Raw genomic sequence first — 13102 nt, 5'->3', positions numbered from 1 at the left:
CAATAAAAAAGGATTTTGTATTGTATTTATAGAGTATAAATTTAATAATATAACAATAGAGCTAAACTTGCAACATAATTGAAAGGATTAACGGACGCAAAATGAACCCGTAATATTGTGGGGTACAATTAATCGTTTAAGAAACTTCACCCACAAGTTACGACCTTTAATTAATACAGAAAACCATAAATTTTCATATGGTATGGTGTTGCGCGTCTCGGAAACTATTAAGGCAGTATTTTAAGGAATTAGGACAATGATTTTATAAGAAAATTCAAATTGAAATAACTAAGTCTGATGAAAGTATACTAATCAGAAAATGTTTTTTCTAAATATACTTTAGGTTTTATATTTGTTTCTATTTTAACCAACTCTTCCAATACCCAAATTATATTACTAGTTGATGAGCTATGCACGCTTTCTTGTGCAGGAATTTTACGAAAAGAGAAATAAAAGAAATTGACAACTCCTGATTGATTTATTGAAGTTTTTTTCCAAACATTTTCCGTACGCACATTGTGAGGCGGTGTTTGACAAATTACGGACGAGCGCAGGTTCGGCTCGCGTATTTGGTAATAAATAAAACATAGAACGTGGAATATCTTTTCGCGTTTTTGGTAATCCATTGCCTCTTTCATTAGGCTCCCTATTCAAAAGTCAAAATAAATCGATAAGGCCACGTTCGTTTCTACTATAATAGCTACAAGGAATATTTTTTATGATAAAATTCATAAATTAGTTAATTTAAATGTTCTTTTTACTTAATTACATTCTTATACAGCTACGATTATAATAAAAAATCACTTTTGAATAAGCTAAAAATTGAAACAGATAACAACTTTTTTTAGGTGATTTTAATTTATATTGCACACTTTAATAGATGATTAAGTTTAAAACAGTCAGTAGGAAAAACGAAAGACACAAGAATAGAGAAAAATGTTACCGCATTATAGATTAGGAAGCATAAAATATATTTTATAACACATTTCCCATACAAAATATGGCTTGCAGTGGAATTGAGTGAGAGGCGGACATATTTCAGTTCTTCAGATACTTTCGGAATATTGATCAGATCCTCACAACGCCAGCTGCTCACTGGAAATTACTTCCAAATATGTCTGCTAAATAATTGAGTATGATGAGATAGTATATGACATACCTACACAAAAAAAATTGTGTGTTTGTTAGGTTGATTGAGAATTAGGTGGGTATTGCGCGTTCCTTGGAAAAAACATTTGAAAACGTATCCTTATTGTTATATAAGTCGACACTTGTCAATAAATAGGTACAAGAAAACCATTCGAAGCTAACAAAGCGACTTATCCTTGATTCTATGAACTAGTCAATTTCTGCATCACGCGTTATTTATACATATATAAAACTTTTCTGTACATAATAAATATTAAAGAAAAATAATTATGCGAGTCTTTATGAGACTAATAGAAGCTAAAACAGAATTTTTGAATTTTTGTCTGTCTGTATTTTATGTTCGCGCATCACCCGAAAACTATCGGATGAAATTTGATGCGGTTTTATCGGTTTTATAGTTGTACCTATAGTGTAAAGGCTAACTCCTGGTCTAGGTCCTGAGATATAGATAATATTAAGTTATGAGCGGACGCACGAATTAAACGTGGGCGAAACTGAGATGTGCGAGGATGCGTAGTGAGGGATGTGTTTTTGAAGAAGCTTCGCTTAGCACAGCTCTTGTGGAACGGCTTAGCTGCGCTCCGCCAGGTGAGTATATTTTAACTTAAAGTAGGTTTTAAGGTTTTTTATAAGACTGGTAATCTTTACGTAATTAATAGTACTTTCATGTGGTGATAAGTATATTGATGCTGGGATAATTGAACTAGGATAAAATAAAAAATATGACCATTTTGAATATATTTTTATTTTAAAATGTCATAAAATGATATCAACATCTTACGAGTAACACTGATTATTTAGGTTAGATGCATTCATGCTAAACGATCAATTTAGCATTCCTTAATTATTTACAGTTAATAATTATTATTGTGATTGTCATATTTATTGTCACTTTAAATTAGAACTTGATAGGACTACCGAATTTTGAAACGCATGCATTGATGTAAGAAAATCTCTCTCATTTCATTTTTTATATATTAAAAGAACTGCTTCTTCATGAATACAAAATAAAATTTACTTCAATGTTATCAATACATTCATTCTATTTTTATACGTTGATTATCACTACAAATCTTTAGTTTCCTTGGTTTCCTTTAATTAAAATTAAAAAATCATAACATAAACTCACTGCAATCATAAATTAACAATACATCCTTATCATATTGTACACGGTTTATTAATACTTCTAATTTTGCATGTCATTACTTGTAAAGGAGTTATGATGTAAAAAAAAAGTTAATCTGCTTTCGCAATCAAGCATTAACAAGTGGTAAGTTGATTATACATTAATTCTTACCGTGTTTGTGTCTTGATTAAAGCAAAGCAGTGACTACACATTTTGTTACCCCGGATACATACTATCTATGATCTCACTGATGCAGATACGAGTGAATGACTATTGCGTAGTTTGTATGAGAGAGGTATACCGCAATGAAAAACCAGTAACGTATGCCGCCAAACTTAGTGCACAGTTCAGCGATTAAATATTCACCTGCCTGAGTGAATATGCCAGCTATATATATACTGCTGGCATTAAACAAATAACAATGTTTTAAATAGTAGACAATAATATAAAATGAACGCACGGACAACTTAATGTTCAACCTAATTTTGTACGTAACATACATAGGCCATAAACTACATTCGCAAATATCATGTTTTTACAATATCTTATCAAAATTCTTTTTAAACGCTATCACTACAATAAATTCTTCTTCATACTTACATACACTACGATTTACATGAAGTCCAAAAGGAACCCCAAAACTAGATATTCAATTCAACTTTCAAACTCATATTATATAAACTTGAATGAGCCGAATACATTATTTTAAATACACTATTCGGAAGACAAATTTATTATTACAATTATTAAATTTTATATTCTAGCAATTTTTTCTTTCCAAATGCTAGGTTGGAAAATGGGAATTTTAAAAACAATCACGTCATGAATTATTCTTCATCGCAAATTTACATTATGTTTTACGTAAAAAAAATCATCTATTTTACCCATCATAAATACTACAAATTCAAATGTAACAAATTAAATACAAAATCGTACATACGACGTATCAATAGCGACGTCTAAACAATTTCGTTGTTTTTTGACATTGAGCCTTAAAATTAGCAAAAGTAATTAAAATTAACAAATCATTGTTTTGAATGTTTTCTTAATAAAATGACTTTTACATAAAGTGTAATATTGGTCTCTAGATATATCTTAAAGCTACAGGCTATTGTCAAGATACATTAAATATTGTCTTACAGAAAATAACACTTACATTCTTACCTATTTGATATCTACTTTTATAATCATATCGTATATAATATACAAGTTCTAAAATATTTTGGATAAAATAATTAATTTTTAAAGAAATCTGTGACTGACATCAAGGCCACGTTACAATAAGAACTATATAAATTTTTAAAACAAGGTTTTCGATTTTTATGACTTTTTACAAACACAATATACACTACATATTATACATATGACATTGATATGATTAAGTGATATTATATTTAAAGCTGTAGTGTTGTATAAAGTTCTTTCAAACAGGTGAAAAAAAAGTTTTAAATAGCTGCACAGCTGGCTGTGTCTCTCTTTTCATGTATCTCTGTCTCTAAAGACATAATTATTAAAAATACTAAGATGACGTTTGTTATATTTTCCATTCGTGCAATAGCAATATGGTTTGAAGTGGGTAAATTTTTCCACTTACTATTTATTTAAGCTTATTTATTGTCAATAGATTAACATTTTTAAAATAAATTTGATGGACGTCAACTATGAGAAGACATATTTATTCTTAATTTTCGTTTATTTCTTTTAAAAAAAAGTTACATCGAGTCTGAAAATAAAAGTTACATTAAAAACCAGGAATCAACGGCTACTTTTCCAATTTTTGCCCTCACAGACCGAAAATGGGGTATTTGAGTTTGTATAACAAACGCACCCGATACTTTTTAGGCGCGCGCGGAGCTGCGAGAAGTAGCTAGTTTGCTAGCATAATAGTTATATGCACTAAGTAATGTATAATTATGATGCGATTATATGACGAAATCTTAAAAACAAAAATAAAGTACTTTAATACATAACTACAGCTCATATTTTAAAAAATGTAAAATGTAAAAACATGGTATTACTGATTTGTATAGATTTTAAGTTCGTCATCTCCTATCTGAGCGTCCATTTTTATTGTCACAAATATAGGTAAGGCTGTTAATGTAGCTCCCGCCAAAACGTTAACATCGGGATGTAAATACTTAATTACAACAACCTCAAAATACGTACATTATCCTTACAAAATTCAACAGCCATGTTTTTATCACTACATAATACTGCTAATTTAAAAAATATAATTTTATACAATGAGTTTTATTAGGAATGCGATCGAAAATAGAATGGAGTTTATAGTTGACGCGTTGTTGTAGACGACGTAATGTTTCGATTGTGTTTTTGGGCGTACTTTCTGTCGTTCGGTTCTCTGCGCGTAATCGTTGTGTGTGTTGTTAGGTGTTGCGTACGCGTTAATGTTGTAGAAGTTGAGCGCGTTATTATTTTCGTGTTGTCGGTGTTCAGCGTCGAGCGCGTTCTGATTTCGTTCGTGTTGCTTCTTGGGATGTCGCTTTGGAGGTCGCGTTGTTGTTGAGGTGGTCGTCGGCTGCGGCGTTGTAGTTGTTGTTGTGGTCGTTGTTGTAGTTGTCGTGGTCGTCGTCCGCTGCGGCGTTTCTGATGAGAAAGAGAAGATGGGTTGATTAGAATTTTGAAATTTTATTTAGTTTAATGTTATAGTGAAAACCCTGAAATATAAATTAATTTGTGTAGATTAATGCTCACAAACACTGCTGATATTTTAATCGAGTATATTACAAAAACAGTTTAATATAAATTGTCTAATAAAATAATGATTTAAAATCACCTATTTTTTTGAGGTTTACCATTTTAATTTACATTACAGCACGAATTACGATACGCCATAATCGGCTCACTAAAGTGTTTAATATGGTATAAAGTGTTCAAAACCTTACCTTTTAATAAAACGGAGCCCTCAGCCCTGCCGTATCCATTGCCGGCTGAACACGTGTATTCTCCAAAGTCGCTCTTCTTCAAGCGGTTAATGGTTAAGTTCATGCGAAGAGCGTACTCGTTTATGACATGTTCCGATATGATGTATTTGGAGCCGTTGAGCAGCTTTCCACCTAGAGTAAGATAATAAAGTATAATTTTATTTTCATTTTAGTATCACACATAAAAGATTACAGATATTACTAAACAAAATATACAAGATTATTAGCTAGGTTAAATTCCATAAAAAATTGTGAACTGAAACCTGCTCACTCCTCTAAATAGGCCCTACGCCTATTTAGAGGAGTGAGCAGGTAATTCCTCTAAAACAATGTAAAGTTGTTTAGATTTGATCGTAACAAGTAAAATTTGCCTGGTCTCTGGCTAGCCAACAATTTTCACGTAACAAAATTTGTATACTTTTCGCACAAACTAATTCGCTCTTTATTTCGTAGAATTTATTGCGTTAATAAGAAGAAGTTTTTATTATTATTTATTCTATTTTAAGAAGTGAAATTTTTGAAATGGAATTTGTCGTTTAGGAGGTGACATTTATAGCACTTCTCTGGTCGGGATTAAAAACCAGAGGGATATTTTTTTTCTTTCTCAATTTGTACCAAACAGCCGAATATAATTCTTGTACCTACCTAACTATTCAAAATAAATACAAAAACGGGAAATATAGTTCTCGTCTTGTAACTGTTTAGGTAACTTTGGCTACCCAAGTGAATATTCGAAGATCATACAAACACAGAAACTCACCTGCTTGTGATTTCCCTCGCTGCCAAGTGTTGAGCGACTTGGGCGAAGCCTCGACGTAACACTGCAACGTCACTTGCATGTCAGCCGCTCGCAACACTACTGGACTGTCCACTCGCACCACCGGCTCAACTGTGTAATGAGAACCATAAATAAATTAACTAAGAGCTGGCACCAGTCACTTTGACGTTAACTTTAACCTGCGCGCTGCTATCGTTTAGATAAAATAATGTAAATTGATTTATCTGCGCTGGTTAAATCAACGTCAGAGTTGACTGGTGCAACGCAATCTAAGAAAATAAAGAAAAATTATTATACGATTGGGTTCTCAGCATATCGAACTAATTAGACTATTTTAATAAGTAATTTTAAACATTTTTCCATGAATCCCTGTCCTTAGTCTTTTTCATCCATGTAATTTATCAAATGAGCTAGCTACGCATATCCGATCAACTAACATAAAAATATTAACAGCTATGTGTGTCAATCATTGTGAATATTTTAAAGATAAATTACAATTGTTTTATTCCACAGCTTAGTAATATTTTTTTCCTTAACAAAATCTGTGATTTTGTACCAATGCTTTTAACTGAAATCTGTACTTCAGCTGTTTGATTACTTCCCAAGTTTACGAGAGACATTCCAAGCAAAAAGGTTAACTATAAATTAAGTCAACTCAATTAACTTAACACAAGGCGTACAAAAGTTCCGTTAAGGATCGAAGTTGGATAGGTACTTTGTTCTCTGACGCCTTACGAAATTTACTTGTGAATAAATTCTACGAGAGATTAAGGAAGTATATTTCCAATTATTTTCCTACTGTGAGCCAGGTGACTCTCTCTCTCTCTGATTACTGAAAGTTTAAATTACAATTCTATGAAACGGGAATATTAGATATCAGTGCTTATTAATTTGTCGCTTGTGCACAACACGGTTTGCGAATTTGAAAAATAATAATAATTAATACTTTCGACATGATTCGGAACGATCTTCTTCTTAGCGTTTCGATGGTAACACTAAACTGGCACGGCCCAGAAATATACGAGTAACTCTAACGAGTCTATTCGCAGCTAACCAATCACATTATGGTGTGGTTGTCGTCGCGTAACAATGTGGCACTATGATTGGTTAACTGCGTGTCACAACCCATCCAAAGCTCTCAGATGAGTTTACGGCCAATGTATTTCAAGTTTATTCCCGAAGAGAATACCCAGCATCAAAATGTTGTGATAAAGAAAACACTAGCAAAGACACAGAAAGTGGATAATACTTACACCTGACAGCAACATCATACCGCCGGCTCTGGGTGGGCGGTACTCCGTTGGCTGCAATGCACAAGTATGTCCCCATGTCAGTTCGCTGAAGGTTTTTCAGGGTCAACGTCGAGCCTACGTAGTTGTCCACCACTGTCACAAAAAGTTGAGATCAATTCTTCATAAAGTTTACCGACATAGCAGGTAACGTTACATGAGCCGAAGTACGTATCAAGTAAAAACTAATAAAAAATAAATTGTTTTGTGATAGCTTCAAAATGAATGAATTATTAAGTACGTAGTTATATTTTTTAATACAGTAAACATAATATGACTAAGTTGTTGAAGAATAAAATCACGTAATTAAAATCTTCATTTGTTCTGATATACAGTAAGTGGATTTTTTTTCAATATGCAGATGATATAATAAGATAAAATGTTCAGTCTGAAATGAATACCTACATTTTCAAATAACTTTTTTTCGAGGCAATAAAATTACGCAAAAAATATATGATCTACGTTCACATAAGTTTAATTTTAAATTCCATTCTGCTGCTATAATATAGAACCTTATTTTTCGTGTAGCTTAGTTCCAGCATTGGCATACAGTGCCGTCTGGCGCAGACGTTTTTAAAAGGCTGACTAAACTCGACTCTCATCTGATGAAAATTATTAACACTTTACAAATGAAAGACTGATACATACAGCTTAGCAAAAAAGGAACTAAATCAAATAATTTAAGAGGTACCTATCCCAGTAAATATAGACAAGTTAGATATAATATAAATTATATTGTAATAAATTGTAAAACAGTTATCTAAATACTGTTAATTTATTCCCTGCGTTCGTCGTCGATAACGATAATAAGTACTATAATGATGCATAATTCATTCACTTTACTTGTCTAGTACTAATTTAATACTTTTCAGTGACTTCAATAACAAGCATGAAATTTTATTAAAAGATAATTTGTATTTTGATTCAACAGAAAACTAAGAATTGATTTGCTTATGTATTGCAAATCCACAATATTTGACAACAAACATTAATCTGCTATTATTTTAATTAAAACAATATTAAATTGAAATTTTAATCAAAACATTGTTGCTACTAATCAGCTGATTATGTCAAATTAAATTTTAATGGTAATAATTTATTACTTTATTATAGCATACGACCTCTGCGCTAAATCTCGGGCGACGACATAAAACACTGTGAGTAAAGTACGTTGCTGTTATATATAGGGTTGAAACTTTACAGAAGTTCTTCAGATTATTAAATTTCGTCTATTAAAAAAGTCTCACAGAGTTGGCTTATATAAAATCGGCTAAGTGCGAATGGGACACGCGCACGAGGTTCCGTACCATCACTACATAGTGAAAAACAAAGTAGCTTCCCGTTGTCTGTCTGTCACTGTGTATGTTTACCTCACCGCAGAAAAGACCGAACATGAATAATATGAATTTGAACAGATCGCTAGTTATACATGAAAATAGCTAAAATATATCTGGCATAAAAAATAAATCAATTTATGAAACGAATATAAAATCTATAATTTTATTACTATTTTCAAAAAGCAATGAGCAAATTATTTTTTTAAAACTAGGAAGTGAACATATTTTGAAATAAACTTTAAATCATCGAAGAAGATTCACATTTTGTATCGTGGCAGAAACTAAGGAGACGATATTAGTAGAGACAAATTGTACGCACATCATCCCATTTTCTGGTACGCACCCACTACCTTATTAAAGCAACTTCTAAGCCTAATGGATTTGATATAACTACTTCTATTTATTATTTTAAGATTATTTAAAGGATTTTTTTTTCAAGAAAAGAACATACTTCAGATAACGCTTTTCTGGAATTAATCACAAGAATTTTTTCGTTTTGGACATCCCTAATCGTTTATAATATCAAAAGCTCGCATTGTATGAAATTGTGTTTTATTCACGGGTTATAAAGTCGGGCTGCGACATGTTGCCAACTTGTTACCCGCTTCTGCCATTTCGTTATTATTGCTTCAACTAATTGTTTTCCGATTTGATATCGCTCGACAATCTTAGTAGTAAACACTTATTACTTACATAAATAAATGTAGATGAAGCTCTTGTTGTAATCAGCAATTGCAAAATTAATCGTATATGCAATTATGCAAGCAATGCGTAATCGCATCTTTGTGATTTTTGAACAAATTTTTAACATCCATAAATGTTATCAAATTCGAGGTAAGATCATTTTTAAACTGATATACCCTCGAATTATACATAGTAGTAGGTAGGAAAATATGTAAACTAATTGCCATTTCTTATAATGAGTTAATTAAGATCTGTCTCTTGCCAATTTATTTTCGCGCTTCTAGTAATTAGCTAATGAAATCGTTCAGACATCATTTATTTTTGAGTTAAAATTTGCAAGATTCGAATCTAAAAACTTGTTTCATATTTTCACTAGTTGATACAAATAGCAAGGTTAATTTTTTTTAAGGATATTTAGTTACTTGGACAAAGTACTGTATGTAGTCTGTATCACAAATTAACGTATTTAATTAATTTATTTTGCAAATTGAAACTATTTTCCTCCAAAATAATATTATACATACGCAAACGTTTCTGCATTACGCATATTTTATTAGCTTTTCAGATCAAATATTTGCGAATAATAATATTATAAACATGTTTATGTAGGCTTCAATATTGTTCGTATGTAAAAAAAATAATGGGAATCCCTTACAAAACATGGCAATGAACCTTATTCCCAAAACTCCAATAATTCAGCTGCCTGTTACTATGTCGATAAGAAAAAAGACGTTTTCCCTTTCGATAAAAAAAGGAGAAAATAAAAGGTGCAATATTGAGAAGCTCAGTAAATCTCTCCCATTTAGTGAGCCGTGTATAACATGTCCAATTAATACAAAGCCAGCGTCGTTCCACCACTCTGTTAACTATTACAACCCCCCTACAGAAGCCGACCACCAGTCTTTTGTTTACGCTTAATGGCTTAAATAAAACGGGTCAAATTCGTAAAACACCCAGCTGAAAAGGTTTAAATAGGCCCGTGAGAAGCCCATTTTGGTCTCTATACGTTCACCCATTAAGGCATAAATTACGTTGCGGAATTACGTACGATTAAAAGGACAACACTGTGTATGTGTTAAAACGACTAGTCCTATAATTGCTTTAAACTCTTGTCTTTTCACCTACAGCGTGGACCTGTGAAGGGTGGGTCATTATAACTATGAGAGATAACAACCTTTTGTCAGGCAGATTTTCACTAAGCCCTTCGCTTTAATTTCCTTCCCCAAACTCGGATTGTTACAATATTTTGTTTAAGTAGTAATTGAGTTCTTTGGACACGTTTTTTCTACGGAAATGAATCTCAGTGATGGCCTCGGTCTTACTTTCTTTTGTAACACAAAAATGCTGTCGAACTTTTTCGAGTGGAAAGTTAAATCAAGTAAAAAACACGAGGCTACCATGTTTATTGAAATTTCAATGATGATGATTAAATAAAATGTAATTAGTATATAAAAAATATCAGAAATAATAAAAAAACAAATTCACCATTTTTAGAAACAACAAAAGCGTACGCTGCCATAAAATTCCTTTTACCGACATAAAAACACAATAATCATTCATGGCACACAATTTAGATTATTGTACATTTATTACAAAATTTCGTTTTCTTTCCAATATCTCGGGCGATATCTTATTAAATCCCATAAAACTCAATGTTTTAACCGCTCTGCCACCTGCGCCCGCCGAGCGGGCTTTGAATGCAAAATTAGTCTTGTTTCTTTTTTACCACTTAGTCGTATCTCACCGATATGAAATAAAATTCAAAGGAAAATTGACAATTTATGTTCATTTTTTATACTTTCGTACATTGCGTTCATTTTTTTGACCGACTGTTATAAAATATACAGTTAAAATATCACAACAGTAACAAAAAAAAACAAAAAAATGGAAATGCCAAAAAGTTGGGACATTTGGGAGTCTGCTAGTAATAAAGTAATGGCATACGTTTACGATATAACTGACGTCAACAAATCATAATAAGTAACAGTTCGTTCGAAGCTTACAATTTTAATGATTTTTATCTAAATTAGAAGTAAAATGAAGAAATAACACATCACTTTAAAATTGTCATTCTTACCTTTAACCTCTTTTCCTGCAGTATCACGAAAGATGATATTACGGCCTTCAGTTCTCCTCCACGATATGCTAGGTTCTGGCACTCCGGTGGCCGTGCAGCGCAGCTCCACCGAGCCTCCTTCCGATGCCACTGCCTCCGACCCGTCCTCGTCTGCTATATCTGGCGGGATCACCACTGACAGATGACCCAGCTGCAGAAAGAAGGAGTTATTAGTACTTGCACCAATTAAAAAGATAATTACTTTTCAGTTTTGTTCCAAAACTAACTTTCTTTTCCGAGGTTAGTTTTGAAAGCGGGTGAAATCATTAAGCTTTAGATATATTCTTTCCATATTGATGGATTTGGAATAAATTATAATGTCAGCCTATAAAAAGCCTATAAGTAAATTTTCTTCGTTTATTTGAAAACATTCCAACTTTATGACACGAGAGGCTGCGTCCGCTTAGGTACTACGTGGTGGTCTATATAAAAGAACTTGAAATCGATCCAGTTGAAGGAAATGACAACACAGAAACGATCGATGTGGCGCATGAGAACGAGGAAGCCAATCTCAAATAATGGGAAGAGGCAAAGAAAGATAAAGTTTTCTGAACATTCTCTCTTACGAGTACCGCTGATTGTCATTTTTATATCGAGTATTGAACTTATTAACTGTGTTTGCAAGTAAGCTTTTGCTCGATACAACAACTCGTTACTCAGTGCGCGGTTACGCAGCATCACAGAATATATAACACTACGCAGAACACAAAGGTAATGCTCATTACCTCCAGTTCTCGGGGGAAAACAAACTTGATGCCGGTTCTTAAACTAATTTACTCTGTGTAATCTGTTAATAGAGTCAACATGTTACTCAACCTCACTGTTACTAATTAGTATTTACTTATGTATAATTTAAAACCGAATTAGTTGAAGTAAGTGACTTAGTTTCCAAGTAAACTGTTCGTTTATTTATCACTTGAACTGAAATGAAGTCAAATGAAGCAATTTTGGATTTGAGTATTACTCTCTCGTAGATTAGTATTCTACATACTTATGAAACCTTAAAAGTATTTATTAATGAATGGCTTTTAACTTTAAACACAGTACTTAATTCTAATTAGATTGATTGGTACTTGAGAATAATCTACACTAGCGGCCCGTCCTAGCTTCACTCGGGTAAAAACATAATAAATTATACACCTAAACCTTCATCAGGAATCACACACTATCTATTGGTGAAAACCCCATGAAAGTCCGTGCAGCAGTTTATGAGTTTATCGCAAATAGATAGAGAGACAGACAGACGCGGTAGAGGACTTTATTTTATAATATGTAAGGATAGCTATTTGTGAGTGAGAATTTCAGTTAGGATGTCAACCACATTAAATCTACAATTTCTATGATATTTGGTACAGTCAACAGCACTTCAAGTTACCCTGCATGAACCTCTAGTGCGCGGTAATAGTGGCGAGTTTGCAATGAATTTGAGTAGGTTGATATGCTGTTGATTGTATACGGGTATAAAATAAAAGTATTAGTTGATAGGGTGCTTTTATCCCAGATCCCAAGGCGTCTCTGGTAACATATAAATACTTACCTAATTCGTTTAAAATTTATCATGAATTTATGATCATGTTCATACACACGTAATATGTGATTAAGGGCATCCACAACTATAAATGTCCCTTCCAGGACCGCGACTGGAATTCGATAGTTTATATAAAGCGGTGTCTCTCAATCT

General features: G+C 32.5%; 1 protein-coding gene across 1 annotated transcript in view; it reads right to left on the bottom strand.

The window, feature by feature from the left end:
- Positions 1 to 1877: 1877 nt before the first annotated feature.
- Positions 1878 to 13102, bottom strand: part of LOC128672557 (lachesin-like) — a 57973-nt gene continuing 46748 nt past the window's right edge. The window contains exons 5-9 of the mRNA XM_053749790.2: positions 11383 to 11572; positions 7249 to 7380; positions 5978 to 6106; positions 5179 to 5349; positions 1878 to 4879 (exon numbers count right to left, since the gene is read on the bottom strand). Coding sequence (XP_053605765.1) covers positions 4512 to 4879; positions 5179 to 5349; positions 5978 to 6106; positions 7249 to 7380; positions 11383 to 11572 — 990 coding nt within the window. The 3' untranslated portion in view covers positions 1878 to 4511. The remainder of the gene's footprint in view (positions 4880 to 5178; positions 5350 to 5977; positions 6107 to 7248; positions 7381 to 11382; positions 11573 to 13102) is intronic.

The sequence above is a fragment of the Plodia interpunctella genome, chromosome 9 (genome assembly GCF_027563975.2).
Source record: "Plodia interpunctella isolate USDA-ARS_2022_Savannah chromosome 9, ilPloInte3.2, whole genome shotgun sequence".
Lineage (NCBI taxonomy): Eukaryota > Metazoa > Arthropoda > Insecta > Lepidoptera > Pyralidae > Plodia > Plodia interpunctella.
The sequence above is the reverse complement of the archived record's forward strand: the minus strand, read 5'-3'. Positions and strand labels throughout refer to the sequence as shown.